At 60.9% G+C, this 20928-nt stretch overlaps 1 protein-coding gene across 1 annotated transcript in view; it reads right to left on the bottom strand.

Annotated features, from left to right (window-relative positions):
- Positions 1–20928, bottom strand: part of SORCS2 (sortilin related VPS10 domain containing receptor 2) — a 243354-nt gene that overhangs the window by 43193 nt on the left and 179233 nt on the right. Inside the window, exons 4-6 of the mRNA XM_037126769.2 lie at positions 10631–10795; positions 4640–4713; positions 1474–1538 (exon numbers count right to left, since the gene is read on the bottom strand). Of these exons, the coding sequence (XP_036982664.2) occupies positions 1474–1538; positions 4640–4713; positions 10631–10795 (304 nt within the window). The remainder of the gene's footprint in view (positions 1–1473; positions 1539–4639; positions 4714–10630; positions 10796–20928) is intronic.

The following is a 20928-nucleotide window of genomic DNA, read 5'->3' as shown; positions in this document are numbered from 1 at the left end:
GGCGGGCTAGCAGGACTTGCACCTCGGCAGCCCGCTGCTCCGGGCCACCCTCCCACTTGTCCCAGGGGACTGGCGTGAACTGCACCTGCACACACCACTCAGACCCCCTGTGGCGGGATGGGGACCTCAGACTGGCCCAGAGAGACTGGGCCTGAGGCCCCCACGTGTCCCCATTCAACTGGCCTGCTCTGGCCATGTGTGGTCACCCGCAGAAGGGAGGACCCAGGACCACAGTGGGCACCACAACACCCACAGGGGCACGCACCCCCCACCCAGCCCCGCTGGAGTCTGCGCTGCCTGATCGGAGTGGGACTCGTGTGCTCTTTCCTCCCTGAACTCCGGGCAACGGCTCCGCCTCTTCCCAAACACTCAGCCGAGCAAAGCCAAGCACGGGCGTGGCCAGGCGGCTGCGGTTTCCACTGCAGGCTGTTCCCAAGGGGTCAGGGTGGGGGGGCTCCTCCAGGGTCGTGCGGAGGGGCTGGGGCCCACCTGCTGTGGAAAGCTCTTCTTTCCAGCTTGTGGGGAAGGGGCTGGGGAAGGGGCAGAACTCAGCACAAGGACCAAGTGAGGACCCCGCCACCCTCAGTGTCTCTGGGGCACATTCTGCCCACAGCCCTGGGTTGCCAGGTGGCATGGGGCGCACTGAGGGCCCAGGCCTACCCACACCCTGATTCGCCCACAGGGCCACCTGGGCCTCGGTTCCTCCAAAATAGAGGGGTCTGAACGCCCACCTCGGGGACAGTGGCATGTATCAGGCACACAGCAATGCCCGGGCTGTGGCCACCACCTCGAACCCACATCCGGTTTCCTTGAAATGGCCGAGCCGCTCCTGGTGGCCAACAGTGAGTGTCGTGAGCAGGGCTTGCCCAGCTGGACTGTGGTGGGGACCAGCTGAAGGACGGCAAGTCACTCACTCAACTCAATCATGACTCACTCACTTGCTCGCACACTCCCTCACTCACTGTCATTCCCGGTGTCTGCAGGGCACTGTGGTCACAGCAGGGACCTGCACCGGTCGTGCCCCTCCTCTCCCCGCGCCCCACTGCCCTCGGATCCAGGGCCTGCGCAGTGGCGAGTGCACCTGCCACCGCCCCCAGGCGGGGCGGGGCTTCCTTGTTCATCCCGAGCACCCAGCAGGGCAGGAATCCCTTGCCCCATCAAGGCAGGAGCCGCCAGAGGCCCCCCTGCTTGGCACTCAGCGGGCACCAGGGAGGCGCCTGGCTGAGCGGGAACCAGTGCTCAGAGGCCGGGACACAGCGCCGCCTCCAGTTTTCCCACTGGAGCGGAGCCCCTGGCTTCAGTTTCTCTCCCACGAGAAAACAAGCACGCTTACAATTGTGCCACGTCGTAACACACACACTTGCTGTGCAGGGCCAGCCACCAAGGACAAACGACCACTCGGACATGCTGAGCCTGGCCACAGGGCCAGGACCCCCAAGGACACCCAGCTCTGCCGCCCGCAGCCCCGCTCACCTCCTCCGAGTGCGTGGGCCTGCAGGTGGACCACGTCGGACTCGCTGTCTACTCCAGACGCAGCCCTGAAACACAAAGGGCTTGGGTTGGCATTGGGCCTGGGGGCCCCGAGCCCGGACAGGGCCTGCATCGGTGTCCCCCGCCCCCTGCAGCCCTGTGGGCCCCCGGGCCGCAGGCCCCTCCCCCGCCGCAGTTGGAGGCCACAGTTCTCGGACCCCGCGGCTCCCCGGAGGTGGCCAGGTTTCTGCGGGCCCTGGGTCTGCTCAGCACTCTTTCGGCAATAGTCCTGTTTTGTTTTTTAAAGTTTTACTTGTTACTTATTTTTAGAGAATGGGCCCTGGCTGGTGTGGCTCAGTGGACTGAGTGCCAGCCTGCAAATCAAAGGGTCGCCAGTTCGATTCCCAGTCAGAGCACAGGCCTGGGTTAAGGGGTGGGTCCTCAGTGGAGGGCAGGTGAGAGGCAACCACACGCTGATGTTTCTCTCCCTCTCTACCTCCTCCCTTCCCTTCTCTCTAAAAATATATAAATAAAATCTTTAAAAAGAGAGACAGCAGGGAAAGGAGGGAGGGAAAGATTGACTGGCTGGTTGCCTGCCACATGCACCCAACCTGGGGTCCAAACCTGCAACCCAGGCACCTGCCCCAGCCAGGAATCGAACTGGCGACCTTTCAGTTCACAGGCCGGCGCTCAGTCCACTGAGCCACACCAGCCAGGGCAACAGTCCTCTTTACAGCAGATGTTCTCCTTCACATAGGACTATCCCAGGAGTGGCGTGTCTTTTGTCTTTTTTTTTTTTTTGAAGATCTAAATGGCCTGAGGAGGCAGGGGCAGGCCTGGGAATACCTCCCTGACTCTGCAAATGAGGAAACTGAGGCCCGGGGTGCACAGCCCGGAGTGGCAGGCCCGGCTCCCCACAGGGCCCTCCCCCTTCGCCCGCAGCTCCCAGCGCCCCACTGCCCCAGTGGGCCCTGGGGAGGAGGCCCTGCTCACGGCTGCTGGCCCGGCGACCGTGCGCCCGGCGGTTCAGGCACTGCTGGGCTGCAGCGGCTGCCGAGTGGGCCTTTGGGGCGGCCGGAGAAGGGGAGGACGGCAGGCACTAGGGCCGCAGCCCCAGGAGCCCCCAGCGCCCGCCCGGCCCAGGGCAGGGCGCCCAGGAAGCCAGTGCAGATGTTCGGGCTGGAAGGAGGCTCAGTGGGGACCTGGTCCAGGGCGCCCGGTCTTCACTCTGCGACGCACCCCCTGGGCGGGGATCTGCGCCCCTCCCCATTTCCTCCACTACGTGGACTCTCAGAACCCTCTGAGGACTCAGCCTCTCCCCTCCCCACGCACGGATCTCCGGGTCTGCTGAGCAGGGCATTTTCAGTGCAGCGACTCTCGAACCAATGTGACCGATTCAAGTCGCCCAGCAACCAACCCCACCCCCAGGGACACCGACCCCAGCAACACATGGACCCTGCCCCAGAGCCACCGGGGGTCAGGGCGTGGAGGTCACTTCCCTCGGTCACTGTGGGCCCAGGAGAGGCTGCCTTCCTTGCAGCATGTCCCTGGTGTCCTCGCCGGTTGTGACCCCCCCCACCCCCGGGGCAGAGCGCTCAGTCTCCAACGGCCACTGACCCCTGACCTGAGTCAGGCCCTTGAGCTCTCAGCCCGCCTCCCAAGGGGCTCCACCTCTGCCAGGGACCAGAGGCCCCATCAGACAGGCAGTTGCATGTGGGTCTCAGGGCCCTGGACCAACAGACACCCGGTACGAGGTGCAGGCCCGCGTCCCTGCACTGTGCTGACTTTGGACCGTAGGCGCCAGCGCCTGTCTCGGAGCCTCCTCGGTGTCGATGGCGAGGTGCCGTGTTGGTTTGGGCTCCCGGGAACAGAACGGTCGGTCTGTGTTTCCCTCTCTGCTCTGAGCAGGGAAGGTCATTCATTGTGCCCTTCACCAGGATGGCGCTCAGCTGGGCCCATGGAATCTGTCTTCTGTAAAGTCTGGTAAAGACACCAGCCTGTCCACTGACACACTCACTTCCTTCACACACTCACCCATTCACTGACTCACCCATTCATTCATTTACTCACTGACTCACTCAGTCATTCACTTACTCACTGACTCACCCATTCATTCATTTACTCACTGACTCACTCAGTCATTCACTTACTCACTGACTCACTCAGTCCCTCACCCACTCACTTTCTGCAAAAGTGACTGGGGCTGCAACTATCGCTCACGCACAACAACCCGGAGCCGTCTGAGAAACCCGGGGGAAGAAGTCGGGTGACGGCTGCGATGGTAACATTCTGGAACTAGTGCCAACGTGCCTCTCCCTGTCCGGGGCAGCAGGTTTCTGGTGAGCAGGTTTCTGGCCCACCGGCCAGTGCTGGCAGCTATGCCCACTGCCCAGGCCGTCTCCGTGCAGAAATCCCACTTCCTCACCCCTCCCCGCCTCCATGGGCCCTTGACGCCAGCAGGTGACTCTGGTGATAAGGCCGGTGATCAATGGCAGGGCTCCAGTTTCCAAAGAAGGAACTGACCCTCCCATGGGCAGCTGCGCAGAGAGGAGGCCATCGGTTCTGCCCTTAGTGAAAGCCCCTGTCCGGGCAGCCCATGCCCCAGAGGACACACAAAGGTCTCTTCAGCCCGCGGCCCTTCGTCAGGAAACCAGCCCCTCGCTACATGAACAAGCATGCGGAGCAAGAGAGGGACGGGCCGCAGCTCTGCCGCGTGAGCGCGCATGCACGCACCAGCGAAGGGGTTCGGTAGAGAGAACACCAGCACCCCCAGAGTCAGCCACGCAGGAGGCGGATGCGCCGCTGGTGGGGGACCGTGGGCTCTGAGCAGCTCACGTCCTGCTCCTGCTGCCCCGACCTCAGCAGAAGTTGTCCCCTGTAGGCCTCACTCCTTTACCCGACACGCGGGTCCTGAGCCCCCGGACTTGCCTGGCTCGAGCCGTGGGACCGGAACATAGCTCCGAGCTGCCCGGCGGCTCCCACAAGAACCCAGCTGGGGAGCCGGCCCTGTTGCCTGAGTGGCCTTCGGGACACCAGGACCCAGGTCGTCACCATTTCTTACCGTCCAGCGGAGCGGAAGGGACCCTTGGGAGGTCCCCTGGGGACAGGTAGTGCAGGGCTGGGGACAGAGCAGGAGCAGGTGGGGAGCCTGGAGCAGGGGCGCTCTCACCAGAACACCTGCTCGTTGATCACTCGCTCGTGCAGCAGCAGCCACCTCCTGCCCATGTCGCAGGTCACGTAGAGCTTCAGGGCAGAGAGAAGAGAAACGAAAGCTTGGTCAGGATGAGCCTCTTCTGAGAGCCAGGCCTCCCCTCCCCGGCGGTGCCGGTCTTGGCCAGGCCTGGCCGCGGACCAGCTGGTGGCTGGCCCTGCGCTCACATGGGGGTACAGGCCAAGCCCCAAGAGGCTCAGGGTTGGGTGTGGGGGCTCCATGAAGAGCCTTTGCTGATCCAGACCAGGGGGCAGGAGCCAGAGGTCGGGGTGCACAAAGTCCTGGGCAGCCGCCCCGTGGTATCTCCCTCATGGCGCCAAGCCTGCCGGCCCCAATCTCTGTCCCCATGCCCCGCCCGGCCCAGCAGTGCTGGGGTGCCCAGTGAACGAGCAGATTGCACCCTAGGGCAGGGTGGTCAAACATTCAGCAAAGCACCAGTCACTGTTTGCAGCCCTTCGGGCCCTGTGGACTCCGGGGCGACTGCTCAGCCTGCCTTTGCAGCCGCAGAGCAGCTGGGGACGGTGCAGGACAAGTGGGCATGGCTGCGCGTCAACAGAACTTCATTCGCAAAACAGGTGGCAGGCCACTGCCCACTGACACCTGCCTCGGACACGGGATCAGACGTGATCGCCTCTAACATTTAAAAAGGGCCCTTGGAAAACCTCAGTCTCCCGAGCCCCGGCTTCAGGAGGCCAGGACCTGGGTCTCACTCGGCAGGCGGCGTCGTGCCGGCACACGGCAGCGGGGTGCGTGGGGGCATCGACCAGCCGGACTGAACTTGCACAAGGGCGTCGTGGGAGACCGGGCCGGCAGCTGTGGCCTCTCAGTGCCTGAGGAGCCAGGCACTGAGACACAGGCTTGGCGAACGCTGCTTCATGTTACACACACACACACACACACACATGAAACAACCTCTCACAGACGAGAGAGGTCACATGGCTCCAGGTCGTGGTGTGTGCTCACTGCAGCAGATCTGAGCATGATGTACCACTGGCGGAGACGCCCCTCTGAAGGATGACAAGTTACCCCAGTCCTTTGGGTCACCTGAGGGGCCAGGCCAGGGCCAGTCCCACCTCCTCTCTCAGTTTACCCATCTGCAAATTAGGAGAGCACGGCCCATGTCCTCAGGCAGTGGGGGCATAAACAATGGGTCAGCGGCTTCGGTGCCCCAGAGGCAGGTAAGGAAACCTCCGTGCTGCCAGATGTCGTCCTCACTGCCATCGTCCTCACTGCCATCATGGCCGAGGCACTTGCATTGGTGACGCTGGCCCTGGAGCCTTATGAAGCCTTTCCAATTTTACTCCTGTGGGAGGTGATTTTATAATGTGCCCTCAAATGCTGCAGAAACACAACGTTTCTGCTTAATAAAAGACAAACGTCAGGAAATAAGCGAGAACAAATACTTCATGCAGTCACTGCAGCTGAAACCCTCACGGTGATGCCCTGTGGAAGGGTGGATTGAGCTCGATCACCCTCCAAGAGGGGTGGGAGGGCTGTGTACTGGAATGGTGCTCTGACATAGAGATACAACGATCAGAAGTCACGCAGGAAGAAATCAAGGTAAAGGAGGAGGGCCAGGTCAGGGGAACGTGCGTTCACAGAAATTCAAGCCAGGTCTTACACAATTATCAGAGGCATTGCAATGCTGCGTGGGCTTTCATGCATGTTGGGTGCGGTGGCTGGTACTTGGCATCCCTCCCTCTCTCCCTGCAGAGGCTGTAAAGCTAAGATCCAACATTGCTCAGACTCCCTTGCAGCTACAGTTCTGAGTTAGACAGATGTACTTGTGCGAGGTTTGGAAAGTGAGCAGTTGGAAGGAGGCATTTTCCTGCCACCTCAGGTGGTTTTTGCTGGCCCACAAGGTCACTGGGCCGTGGTCGTGTTGGTGTCCGTCCTCCAGCTAGAAAGGGCGAAGGGACGGTGGTGAAGGCAGCAGCTGGATTTTGTACTCCAGCATCTGATCCCTGGTTTGTGGACATTGCCAGGCAGTGTGGGCTGTGGCAGGGACAACTTCAGAGGCCTGGGTCTGCACACGAGCCGTGTGTTCTTCTTAAATTATATTCTATTGTTTATGCTATTAGAGTTGTCCCAATTTTTCCTTTGTTCCCCTCAAACCCCCCCCCCACTTTCTCAGGCAGTCCCCACACCACTGTTCAGGTCCATGGGTTCTGAATATATGTTCTCTGGCTACTCTATTTCCTGTGCTGGACTTTACATCCTTATGGCTCTTCTGTGACTGCCTGTTTGTACTTCTTAACCCCTCATATTTTTCACCCAGACCCCCCCCATTGGCAACTGTGAAAATGTTCCCTATTATCTATGATTCTGTTTCTGTTCTGCTTATTTTTTTAGAATCAGTTATTGATAGATACGTATTTACTGCCATTTCATTGTTCATAATCTTAATCTTCTTACAGAAGACCTTTAACATTTCATGTAACACTGGTTTGGGGGTGACAGACTCCTTTACCTTTACCTTGTCTGGGAAGCACTTTGTCTGCCCTTTGACTCTAAATGACAGCTTTGCTGGGTAGAGCAATCTTGGCTGTAGGTCCCTGCTTTTCATGACTTTAAACACTTCTTGCCAATCTCTTCTTGCCTGCGGTTCCTTTTGAGGATTCAGCCGACAGTCATGGGAGCTCCCGGGAGGTTTGGCAGCCTCCCTGTGTTTGTTTCTGTGTGTCAGTAGAGCTGCTACGTCCCCCAGGCTTGGTAGTGTGGCCCAATGCAGTGGGTGTCCCGTGGGGCCCAGTGGCACAGCCTCCCCTATCACCCAAGCTGGGCACTCAAGGTGCGTCCACCGTGGGGGCTGTGGGCACCCTCCCACTGTAGTCCAGCCTTGGTCGCTGTCGGCACGTCCAAGGTCAGCTGCCACCCGTGCCCTGCCGGGGGCCAACCAGCGGGAGCTGCAGAGGGATCTGCAGGTGGCCACTGAGTGTGCTGAGCATGGAGAGGCCAGGGCCAGGGCACAGGTGGGGGTGACCTTGGAATGTGTCCTACCAGTAGTAGCCAGAAGGCATGTCCAGACAATCTCGGAGGAATCCAACAGAACCCAGCCAGTCCCTGGACCCATGAACAAGAAACACGGCCCATGGCTGTGAGCCACTGAGGTCGGGCCTGCGTGGGACTCGACCCCCAGCTGTGGACGCCTGCCTGACACACCAGGTCTGCCAGACCCCAAGGCTGTGCTGCTCCCGCTGTTGTCCACGTTTCTAATGTCCTCATCCCTTTCACAGCCATAACCAAGCCCTTGTCTCTCCTTTTCCTTTCTTTACAGCCACAGGAAAGGACCGAGGACAACCACCGAGAGTTCGTCCTGTCAGTGTTTCAGGCGCCATGATCTGAGAAGCCACAGCAACGCGGGCCGCTCCTGCTGGCAGGTGAGTCTCTGCGGCTGCCCCGCAGTCCGTGGGGAAAGCGAAGCAGCACTGTTGGTACCCAGGAGCACACTCGGTCCCTGTGAAAGGCACCGGGAGCAGAGAGGCAGCTTCTATGCCGGGGAAATTCAGGGACAGCAGTCAACAAGGACCAGACCCTGGCATGGAGCCCAGGTCCTGCAGAGAGCCACAGCTCGGCCCACCCAAGGGGTCTCCATGTGATGGTCCCTGACATGGGTGGTCACTGTTAGCAGAAATACATCATTCATCTCTCCACCTATCCATCCATCCATCATCCATCCACTATCCATCCACCCACCCACCATCCATCCATTCATTAACCATTCATCCACCATCCATCCATCTACCCACCATCCATCCACCTTCCATCCACCATCCATCCATCCACCATCTATCATCCATCCATCATCCATCCACCATCCATCCATCCACCATCCATCCATCCATCCATCCATCCATCCACCCACCATCCATCCACCATCCATCCACCACCCACCATCCATCCACCATTCATCATCCATCCATCCATCCATCCACCATCCATCCATCCATTCACCATCCATTCACCATCCATCCATCCATCCATCCATCCATGCATCCACCATCCATCCATCATCCATCCATCCACCATCCATCCATCCATCCATCCACCCATCCATCCACCATCCATCCATCCATCCATCCACCCATCCATCCACCATCCATCCACCATCCATCCATCCAGCCATCCATCCACCATCCATCCACCATCCATCCATCCATCATCCACCATCCATCCACCATCCATCCACCATCCATCCATCATCCACTATCCATCCACCACCCACCATCCATCCTCCATCCACCATCCATCCATCCACCACCCACCATCCATCCTCCATCCACCATCCATCCATCCACCATCCACCATCCATCCACCATCCACCATCCATCCATCCACCATCCACCATCCATCCTCCATCCATCCATCCACCATCCATCCACCATCCATCCATCATCCATCATCCACCATCCATCCATCATCCACTATCCATCCACCACCCACCATCCATCCTCCATCCACCATCCATCTACCTAACAAGTATCTCCATCAAGGAACTTGAGATAAAATGGTGGGAATAAAAACCAGGTAGAGCCCCCAGCCAAAGGAGCTTGCCCCAAGGGACTAACCAAAGTGTAGTGTGCAGGAACTAACCAAAATAACAGCACAAACATGTAATACACCTGTTACCCATCCGGGGAAAGCCAGGCACTAGAATCTGGAAAAGCGGTGAGAGAGGGGCCCAGCAGGCCTGGGGGTCGCAGAGGAAGGTTCCTGGAGCAGACCGAGTCCGCCTGCCTCCAGACGCACGCTCTGCCCTTTTCTGCCCTCTCTGCCCTGGAGCCTTCGGAGTGGGCGGCATCCACAGGCCATTCCCTCAGACTCCTGGTGGGATCTGGCCCATGGAGGTGCCAGGAGAAGGTAGGAGCACCGGGAGGGAGCGGCTGGGCAGGGTCACTCCTGTACCCAGGGATGTCCAGAGCCAGGACTCCCCATGTCCTCTCCTGAGACGGGGGTGGGGGGGCAGGCTGAACAAACCCCCCAAAGACAGTCTTGTCCTAATCCCTGGAACCTGTGGATGGGACCTTCCAGGTCACTGGGTGAGGATCTTTAGGTAGAGGACTGTCCTGGATTAGCTGGGTGGGGCAGAGGGGGTATCTCTCCCCCTCCTCTCTCACACACACGACGCTGTGAAGATGGAGACGACAGAGAGGCGACAGTGCAGCCTTGGAAGATCGGAGAGATCGGTTTGCCGGCCACCGGATGCCAGAAGCCAGAAGCGGACCGGGAGCATCTGCCCTGGAGCCCCCGGAGGGAGCCAGGCCCTGCTGACACCTTGGCTTTGACCCAGTGAAACTTTGAAACTCCTGGTCTTCAGATTTGGGGGAGAATGCCTGCAGTCATTTCCGCCGGGGCTGCAGGGGGCCTGCCTCCTACGGGCGGCCACTCCACCGGCGCCCTTCCTAGGCCACAAACTGCACCCCTCAGCCCTCAGACGGGGGTGGGCAGCACTCCTGCTGTGCGCTGGCTCTGACGGAGCCCTCCGCCACTGGGGTCTGCTCGATCACCCACAAAGGTGCCCTTGGTGGGTACAGCCCCAGAGGAGGGGACGCTGCTCTGGGGTCTCAGGGTGATTCCTACTTGTCAGTGATGGTAGAAGAATATTCCAGGCTGGTAGCAAGCCCTGGCAAGATGGCTGGGAGGGTGCCAGGAATGTTCCGGAAGTGGAAGTGGTGTGCAGAGGGCAGGTGCAACGGAACGGTCCTATGAATGATCTACTTCTGAGCCCCCTGTGAGTGCCAAGCGCCCCTCTCCCCCGTGCCCCCCTCAGTTCTCACACCCGAAGCCCAGGGCTGCTCCCACCAGCTGGCGCCCAGACCACACGCGCCTCAGAGAGAAGGGGACAGAGGGTCCGGTGTCCCCCATCCCGGGCCCCTCCTGGCCAGCCCAGGGCTTCCCTTCCCCCGAGGAGCAGCGGCTGCCCCGCAGCCTGGCTCGTCGCCGGCTCACCTTGCTGTCCTTGGTGGTGACCAGGACCTTGTCCTCCTCCTTGGGGTGGAATATCAGCTTCTCGGCAGAGAAGGGGATGACCTGCTTCCGGAAGGAGTTGCCCTCGTCCGTGCTGAGGAACAGGTTCTGCTGCCCGTCGCTGAGCGAGGAGCTCACGAGGATGATCTGAAACGCGAAGCCCGGGCGTCAGGGGCCGCTTGCACTCCCTGGCTCGGAGTGCACACCTGATCACTACCATTCCGTGCCTCAGTCTCCTGGCCTGTGAAGTCGGCAGGGGCTCAGCCCTGCGCCCCGGCCCAGTGAGCCTGTAGGGAAAGTCTAAGAGGAGGGTCACCAGGCTGTCCTCCTGGGGACTCTGCAAGGCGACACTCACTATGCTAGGGCCCCCTCCACTTGGCAGATGGGGAAACTGAGGCACAGAGCAGGCAGCCAACTGCCGAGGTCACATGCCAGGCAGAGCCGAAGTCAGAACGTGAGTGTGATTCCTGAGCGTCAGTGTTTCAGTGGGCTGGGAGCTGCCGGCGGGGGGTGGGGGGGCCTGGCCTGGCCACGGTGAGCCTGGCTTTCCCAGGGACAGGCCTGGGGCACCCCTTCTACGTGGATGCCCCACGGGGAGGGCCTTCCCAAACCCAACACTCCTCCAGGAGGCAAGTCCTCTCGCAGACCACTGACCACGGCGAGCACGAGTCGGTAAGATGCCCCGAGCCCCCGCCTTGATGTGAGGGAGCAGTGACCCGACACGTCCCCTCTTTCCAGGGACATCGCACTGCGCTCCCAGCACATTCACAGGCAAGCCCCGAACCCTTCTCCCCCAAGCAGGCCGTGGGGCTGAGGGGCACCCGCAGGGCACTCGCCTGGTTCCTCGGTGACTTTGCTCCTGAAAGCCAGGCACAGATGTGCTTGGAGGTGCCCGGAGCTGTGGCTTCTACACAGGACAAATGGGGGGGGTCACGGAGAAGGGTTAGTGGAGCGAGAGACCACAGGGTCACGTTTGCAGAGCTGTTTAATGACCAGGCAGCAGGGGGCTCGTGACAAAGGTGGGCTTCGAGTGTCAGCCGGCGTAATTCCAGTGCCTGCCACGCTGACCGGGTGGTGAGGCAGCACCGTGCCGGTTCGTCAATGGCAAGTGGCTACAGTCGGTGTCATTTCCTCAGTGGAAAATGCACAGAGTGGAATGAAATAGTTGATCGGCAGCCATAGGAGGAAGGAACCCCTGCCGTTGGTGACAACACGGGCGGACCGTGAGGGTGCTCTGCTGAGTGAAGTGAGCCCAACAGACAAAGACAAACACCACGTGACCTCACTTACAGATGGAATCGCCACCGAGCTCACAGACACACAGAAGAGGCAGGTGGCACCGGGGCCGGGGCAGAGACCTCCCGTTACAAGACGGCCTCCTGAGGACGTTATGTAGGAAAGGCGACTGCAGTCAGTAAAACTGTATCGTATGTTTGAAAGTTGCTAAGAAAGTGCGTTTTAAAAGCTCTCGTCACGAGAGAACATTTTGTAGCTATGGGAGGTTACGGCTGTTAACTAGACCGGTTTGGTCATCACTTCCCACGACCTACAAATACCGAACCATTATGCTGTGTGCCAATTACACCTCAATCTAAAAAAGCAAAAGAGCCCCTGGCTGCTGTGGCTCAGTGGATTGAACGCCGGCCTACGACCCAAAGGGTCATAGGTTCAATTCCCAGTCGGGGCACATGCCTGGTTTGCGGACCAGGTCCCCAGTTGGGGCTCACGAGAGGCAACCACATACTGATGTTTCTCTCCCTCTCTTTCTCCTTCCCTTCCCCTCTGTCTATAAATAAATTTTAAAAAATGAAAGGAAGGAAGCACAGGAGGTATTAATAATGGTTGCCCTTTCAATTTTTCTGAGCCTAAACTCTTTCAATCTCCACAAAGCTGAACATTCCTCACTTATTTTAGGTTCTCACTTTACGGAAGTGCCCCCACCCCGTATTCCCGCTTGAGTTTAATCTGTTTTTATGATAGAGACACCCTTCCCCTTGTTATCTGGCTGCCAAATCCCTCCTCATTTACCAAAGCGCATTTCAAAGGTCACCTCCTCCAGGAAGCCCTCCAGGACACACAGTTACTCTAACCCCTCCCCTGCTCTTTCCCAGCATCTTGTGCATTGGTTTGGTCCAGCCCAATGCTCCCTAGTGTTCTCTTTGTGAATCTGCCGCTCCCTCCAGCCGGGGACTGCGCAGCCTGGCAAGGCCCACGTTTGGTCACTGCCACACCTCCAGCCCGCAGGCACCGCCTCCCAACACACAAGCATTGTGGCTGTTCCCACACAGAGTGAGGGCCCTGGGTCTGGGGGTGCCTCTCCATCACAGTCTCGGTTAGGACCACAGCCCGATGACGGTGGCACTGCAGTGGGAGGGGACAGACCCCGAGGAAGCCACCCTGGCCAGGCGCCCTGGATCTGGATCAGGGGCTATTTTTGGCCCGAGTGGGATGAGCATGCCAGGGAAAATGGGGAAGACGAGTGCGACAAGGAAAGGAACAGTGGAGCAAAAAAATTAAGTTGCGTGACGCCAGCCAGCAGAGGCTGGCAGACTGTTGCTCCAAATTGGGAACCAGACTACTTTAAATGCTGTTATTTTCACTCCTTACTATTCTGGGGAGACATGGTGCCTGTGCCAGCTTCTGGGCGGCGAGGCAGGGGATCGGAGGAGGCGGCTGGGGTGCCCATCTGAAGCCGGCATCCTCTGCAGGGCCCCGTGCAGGAGGCCATAAGAACCAAGCGTTCCAGGGGTGTTGAGCTGAGCCCAGGACCCTTCCGCCACGGCTAGGACGCTCACCCCGAAGCCCCCATGGTTCCACAGCTCCTCCCCGATCACCCCGGGGACCAGTGTCACTGGACTGCACCCTGGGCACCAGCACTTGTCCCTTCCCAGCAGCCCCAGGAATCCAAGCTCCCTCCAGGTGGACGGCCACGTTAGGCCGTAGCTCCTGCTGGCTCTCAGCTCCGTGCCCACCAGCTCTGCCACCCTGACCCTGGCCTCCCCTTCACTCCACCCCCAACGCAGTAACAAAAGGCAGTAACCAGGGCGCGCAGCCCACACCAGGCCCCCGGAGCTCACTCCTCCCAGCCGCCTGAGGAGGACCCTGTCCGCACCTGTCCTGCTTGCCAGCTGGAGACAGGAGGCCCTGGGGGCTGTGTCCTGTGTCAAGTAGGAGAACCTGGTTGGCATCCGGGGCTCCAGGGCCAGTGCCCACTCTCAGCCACTCAGACAGTGGTCTGCAGGGTGGAGACGATACTGATGACAGCCCCCCGGGGCCCCCCTGGGCCGCCACGCTGCCCGTGCAAAGTGCAGCATCAGCACCTGCGGACAGTGGGCTCTAGAGGTGCCGGGGCCCCTCGTCCTTGCTGGGCCCGGGGGGCTGGTCATGCATCCCTGGGCCGGTCCGCTCACGTCTCAGCCTCAGCTCGCCCGTCTGTAGGTGAAGACAGGACCTCCCGCTGCAGCGGCCATGGGAAGGGCTTGATGACGCGGTGGGCACATCGGACCGAGTGCAGCCCCCGGACACCGCAGACAGCCCGTCCACGGCGGCCAGCCTCACTGTCGGGGCATCTCTGCCGCTGCGAAGGGAGGCTGGTCTGTGCAGTTCTGTGCCCTTCACCCTCACCTCTGGGTCAGGGTCACGGAGCTGGGGCAGGGGTGACAGGGACGGGAACACATGGTGCCGTCACACCAGAGTGTGCCGGAACTGTGCAGCCGAGAGCCCCCCTTGCCTCTCCCTCGGGCTGGCCTGGGGCTGGGGGCTTCCCAGGGAAGGTGCCGCCTGAGCCGAGCCGCAAAGGGTAAAGAGCAGGGGCTCGGAGGGACTGAACGTGCATTCGGAAGGGGGGTGAGACGGGCCCTCCCTTGTTCAAGTCACGCACCTGGGTTTGTTTTTGTTGCAGAGCACGCTCTCGACATATTTGCTTTGCTGACTCCAAAGCAAGTCTGGCCACCTCACTGGCCTGCAGGTGGCATCTGTCCTCCCATCCGATGGCGAGGTGGCCGGTAGGCAAAGGGAGAGACAGGCTGTGGGGGCCCCGTCATGGGTGCTGGGCTCCTGGGAGAGCCCTGCCCGCCCTCACCGGGAGGGGCCTCAGGGCGTTCTCCGCCCCCACCCACACGTAGTGCCCGCTGGCTCTACCGCGGCTCGTGTCTCTCTGCGGCCTGTGGCCACCTTGGTGTCCCCTGCGGGAACCACACGTGGCCCCACCTGGCCCTGCTCAGCTGTCAAGTTAACTTTCCCGGGCCGGGGCCTCCGGTGTCTCCTCTGAAAGGCAGCACCAACAGGCCCGTCAGCCGCACCGCCGAGCTGGCCCACATGGTGACATCTCAGAATCACTCAGGAAGTGAAAGGCGCCCAGGAGCCGCCCCACCCCCACCCCCGCCCCCACCCCGGCAGAGAGCTGGTGGCACGGCCGACCCTCAGTCTCTGTGAACAGCGCTCCATCGGAGAGAGGATCTTTTCAGTCTTCCAAGCGGGGCCCTCAAAGAGTCCCCAGCCCGCCGCCAGGACTGGTGTCATTGCGTCAGCTTTCTATTTAAACCCCACACCAGTCTATTCCTGGCTACACAGATGCACCCAGCTGGAGATGCAGACACTTGCCCTCCAGGCTGGGAGAGGCAGGCAGGAGGCAGAGGAGAACAGCGGTGCCCACCCCCAGCTCTCGGGTTAGAATCTGGGCAGAGCGGCTCCCTGCCTGCGTGAGTCCCCAGGGGCGAGTCCCCCCACCCCCAGGGGCGGAATGACCCCACCGGCAGTGCTGGCTCTGGGGGTGAGCGCCCCCTGCTGGGGGGTCGGCACACACCCAGGTTGGTGCCCCAGAGTGTTGGAAGCTCACTCTGTGCAAGGTTTTTGGTCTGGACAGCCATGCGCGCCACAGGCCAGAGTCTCACTGGGTATGGCTCTGACATCTCTGCGGCCGGTCACCTCAGGCACGTCAGTCTCGTCCCTGGAACTGAGGGCAGTCAGTTCCCCCGTGCTGAGGTCACACTTCGCACTGGAACCCTGACGCCTGCAGGAGCGAAGGGCCCTTGGGTGCTTTCTCCAGGGAAAGGTCTGTTGTGGGAGGGTCTCAGTAACCTGGACCCCTGCAAACGCCAGCCTGACCGGATGCAGCTCTGCTGGACGCCTTCCCGGCCTCTCCCACTGGTGCTCCTGAGTCGGGCACTCTCGACTCTCTCCCGTGACCTCAGCCTGCGGACCTGGCTTGCCCGTGGCCCGAGGGCCCGCCATCCTGGACGGCTGCCAGCTCCCCGAAGGCCTGCGGTGCAGGGAGGCCCTGGCGGGGACCTGGGTGGGTCAGCGGGGGGCCATGGTGACGATCCAGGTGGCATCACCCACTGGCCTGCATTAGGGCAGAGGTCACCCCCCACCTGTCCACCCACCAAGAAGCACTCTGGGATACGCCGCTCAGTTTGGTCACCTGCTGTAAATGTCGCCACACAACTCAGCCCCGATTCCACCCTCCCCAGTGGGTGGCCAGTGGCTTGTGTCTCCAAGTCTCCTCTCTGCAGGGACTCAAGCCCCCTCGGGCAGGGCTGGGCCGGTGAGAAGGCGGGAACGCCTGCTGAGTGCCTGGCCCTGCTCAGGCCCCACCACACAAGTGCTGGTATTGTCACCACGGCGGTGAGTGGGTGATGGGGTGGTCTCTTACAGACCAAGCTCAGGAGCCCGGAAAGGAGAGGAGCTGCTCCAGGCCAGGGGGCCGCGCCAGGGCGGTGAGTGAGACTGGCTTGTGGTGCGCCTGGGTCTAACCGACAAGCAGCCAACTGGTTCGGGCGGAGCGAGGCGGGTGGCAAACTCTGGCATGGCTGTGTTCTGGAAGACAGTATTCCACCAGGACAGGTGTGTTAAGTGCCTATGGTCCCATCCGTGCACGTGTTCATTCGTCCGCCCCTAAGTCAACAGCAGCAGCAAGGAACCATCTCTCGGGACGTGGCAGGATGAGGTCTCCACAGCGGCTCAAGCAGCTTCTGCGTAGAGACGGTGAGTCTGGAACCGCAGCAGGGTCTTCGAAGTCCCCCGGACTTCCCACTCGGAAGGGAAGACACTGCAGCCGCCAGCAGCCGGGTCAGTTAGACGCCGCGTTCCTGTCACTGAGCCGCCCCCCTCACAGCTCGAGCTGAACGTCCGAACACTTACAGTGTGTCAACGCCTGCATCAAATAGTCAAGGCCACGGTCATCAGTGCAGGGACCCCTGACATTCTGTGGCTGTGCCATCAAGTTAGGGCAGAGCCGAGAGGCCCACTGTTGCATCATGTCCCCCCGCTGGTCGGCCAAGCGGGCTCACGGCTGAGGCATGTCAGCCCGGTCTCCGGGACGGAGGCGTTCCATGCCACATGGCAGCGGGGACCGCACTGGTCGGACAGATCCCGTACGTGGCATTTCCTGAGCACTTACTGGTGTCGGGCACTGTGCGGGGGCTTCACACACATTTCCGACAACCCTCCGGTGAGACAGTTACTATCACTGTCCCTGCTAGGTGGTCCCCTGGAGGCGGGGAGCTGCAGCCAGGATCCGACACGGCCGTTCGCCTCTGTCTCCCCACGGCGGTCGTGGGCAGGGGGGTGAGTCCTGCTCAGCACTCTTCACTCACACATTCATGGAACTGATGTCCCCTGGATCTGGGGACAGAGCGAGGGCGCCTGGCTGTCCCTGGGCTCACGGAGCACAGTCTGGAGGTGAGACAGGCGGTGCCCACAGAAGCACACAGGGGTAGTTACTGACCCTAAGGAGGGCCCAGTGCCTCCCCAGGGGGGCATCTAGGAGGCACCAGCTGGACCCTAAAGGGAGTAAGACAGCCAAGCAACCGGTCCAGCAGGCAGGAAGGGGACGAGGAGGCCGTGGCCCTGGGAGAGAGGGCCCCGGAGACATAAAGGCTGCACAGCCCCGGCTCCCGCCCAGGCGCTGGGAGGCCAGCAGGCTTCCCGGACACTAAGGGAGCAGAGCTCGAGGAGGGGCCTGGGGAGAACAGTGAGGACAGTGCCCGGGGCCGCAGGCCAGAGGCGGTGGGCACTGGGCAGGGCCACAGAAGCTCACACGCGGCGCGGACTGTGTGTAACCACCGGTTGTCAAGCGGGGGCACCAGTGTCTCAGGGAGGCATGGCGTGAGAGACAGGGCCACCTTCCAAGCCTTCTTCCTGTCCTCTTGCCCAGGGGCCCTCAGCCCCCGCTGAGCCCCGAGGCACCTACTCGGGGGACAGACCGTGCCCCTGGGCCTGGCCAGGGCCTCATCTGGAGCGGACGCCTTGTCAGGGCTAGGCAGACTGAACGGTACGTGGCAGCAACAGAACAGGCGAGTAGGCTGTTTAGTCAACTTCTTCTATCCTTCTGACTGCAAGTGAGTGATGATTCAATTAAAGTTCCTGGGAAGCAGCTCTGGAGGAGATTTCCTGGCGGCTCAGGGCGCGGGCGAGAACCTTCCGTGACGACACCTTCCAGTGGAGCAGCAGGGACGCTGCAGTCACGCAGGCCCCCCAGACCCCACCCCCACAGCCCGGACCACAGACCAGGGTGGGGAGCTGGGGGCAGGGCCGTGGCCCCAGGAACGGGAGGCGGGAGGAGCTGCCGGGCCTCCCGGGCGGCTGCAGGGCCCGCCAGGCCAGCCCACGGTCTGATGGGGGAATCACTGCCATAATGTCCTATTGCTTGGATGCCTCCCGTGATGGGGGATCCCTTCCTCACTGGCTGCATAAATATTTCTCTTTATAATGAGCTCCATCCTACGGGCACAGAAGAGATGGTGTGGAGTCCGGCAGACCAGTGCTGAGTCCGGGCCCTGCTGCAGAGCTGGGGACCACGAGTCGGTTCTGGGGCCCCGGGAGCCTCCATCCGCCTCGCTCTCCTCTGGTCTCATCCTTTTACCTGAGACTCAGGTGGAGGTGGTTAGGGGTGGGCAGGGGAGGTGAGAGTGGCTCCGGTGGCGGGGGAGTTGTCGGGGGCCCAGGGAGCCTGGCACAAATCTGCCACGTGGAGCTCCCTCTGCTGGAAATTACCTTCAAACGTACACCGAGGAAACATCATTCCCACCCGGCGGGTTTAAGACCCAGTAATTAAGTGGTTTCTGCACTCAGTTTTTAGAGCCAACTCTTTAAGTTATGAGCATAAAGTGGGTCCCTGTAATAGCCAGTTGTTCTGATTGGTGGTTGCTGGTGCAGTGGATCTTATAACTGGGCAGAATTGTGCAAGCTCAGGAGGCCCCTGCTCTGAGTGCCCGCCAGCGCCCAGCTCCCCTTCTGAAAGACAAACCAGTAGCCACCTGTTCAGTCAACCAGACACGCGTCACAGCCCCACACTGCCCTCCCCGGGGTGACACTGGAGAGACGGGACCTCAGTGCGGTGCGGCTGCTGCTGAGGAAAAGACCACGGGCCACCCCCAGAGGCCGCCCCCCAGCAGACATTTCCTTACTGGGAAACGGGACGCGGCAGCTCTCACTTGAATGCCTGCGATCCCCTCTCCCTGGGGACCCGGACAGAGGACAAAGGACACTGCGGGCTGTCAGACAGGCGGGACAACTCTGTCCCCGGGGCTCTGACAAACCCTGTGGGGCTGTGTTTTCCAGTTAGAGAAATTGGTTTTAAAGGCCCGATAAAGTGCATTCTGTTGTTACAGAAAAGCAATCCATCTTCTGCAGTTGTTGCTGCTGAGACGACAAATTGATTCTTCAGGAAAAAAAAAAACCTTGTTCCGTGTCCCTGAGCAGCTGTGAGAGCACAGCACTCGCTCCAAAGAGCTCCCTCCCGGCGGGGGGTGGGGGGCAGCAGAACCTGGGCTACCCTGACGGCCCCCGCCACAGGTGGGGGGCAGTGGGGGGGCAGACAACCTGGGTCTCTGTGGAAACCCTGAGAGCAACTGCTGGGGCCCCAGGTCCCCCCACTGACCAAACTCCTGCTCAGAGCCAGCATTTGGCAGCCCCAACCCCGACCGCACCACCACGGCAGGCAGAGCATTGGCGCCTACAGAGGCTCCTCTCTGGCCTGCCTCCCCTTGTCGCAGGCCGGGGCTGGCACGTTTGTTTGTGGTGCGAATGAACGAACCAACCGGGCCACTTAGGCGCCATGACCGTCAAAGGGGGAGACAGGCTTGGCCCAAGGTCATAGACACTGAGAAGGCGCAGCAAGGCCTGGCCTGAACACTACCCAGACCCACAGACCTCCCCCCTTCTAATCCAGAGAAGCACTAAGACCTAGAAACCCCGCATCTGAGAGTGGGAAGGTGCCTGCTCATCACCCAAGATGAGCTCATTCCAGTGGTGTTCCTCCAAGTGGTGGTCTGGCCTCGGCTTGCATACTTCTTGTGACAGGGAGCTCACTCTCTTGCAGGACAGCTCAGCCCATCTATGAACATCTGTAGCTGCTAAGAGGCTCTTCTCTGCCCCAGACTCACTGTTGGAGCCAGGCCTGGCCCATGGACCCACGTCCCCAGGCACACCCAAACGATGACCACCACCACCATAGTATTAACCGTGGCAGAAATACTGACAGCTGCCGGCCCCAGACAAAACTCGTGAGGAGTGGCCATGAATGGCGAGCCCGAGAGTTGGTCACAGAGTGGGGGTGGTTCACGGGCTGTTTGCCATCTGACACGGAGCTGTCCCTCCCAGTCAGCCAGAGAGACCGAGGCCCCTCCCACCATCTGCCGAGGCCTGGCTCCCCAGCCCAGGCCATTGGGACCAGGCGCCCATTCTGCTGATGTGGAGGCTACTTAGATGCGGTCCTAGCACTTCCAGGACCTTCCCATCACACTGTCACTGCTAAGTCTCCTCAGTGACAGAGCTCTTGGTGAATATGGCACTCACAGGAGCTGGAGGGGGGTCTGGCCAGGGGCCCACTGCACCTGGTCAGGAGGCAGACAACACCCTCGGGGCAAGGCCGCGGGGGCTGCAACTTCCCATGGATTCCCTAAGATCAGAGAGGGAGACACACAGGAGGAGATGCAGAGCAGGGCCCATCCCGCCAGGGCCATGGAGTGGGGGAGGGGGAGGCGCAGACGCAGGACGCGTGTGCTCCCTGCTGCGGTCACGTGCCCCTCCAGCGCGCAGGCGCAGACAGCAAAATGGCAGAGAGGAGCTCATGGTGGAGCTGAAATGAACCCGAACTGAGGACTCCGAGAGAGGCGTCCTGTGAACAGGGCTCCCCCCGAAACCTGTGGCGTTGGAAGGAGTGTTCAGTGTGGCATTCTCGGTGGGACGCGAGAGCACAGGGGCTTTTGGGGGAGGGGGGACCAGGAGCACATTGCACGGGGAGAGTGGAACTTACATCACCCTGGGAGGTGGTGAGA

The sequence above is a fragment of the Artibeus jamaicensis genome, unplaced genomic scaffold, assembly GCF_021234435.1.
Source record: "Artibeus jamaicensis isolate MK-2021 breed Jamaican fruit bat unplaced genomic scaffold, CSHL_Jam_final contig_76, whole genome shotgun sequence".
Taxonomy (NCBI): Eukaryota; Metazoa; Chordata; class Mammalia; order Chiroptera; family Phyllostomidae; genus Artibeus; species Artibeus jamaicensis.
The sequence above is the reverse complement of the archived record's forward strand: the minus strand, read 5'-3'. Positions and strand labels throughout refer to the sequence as shown.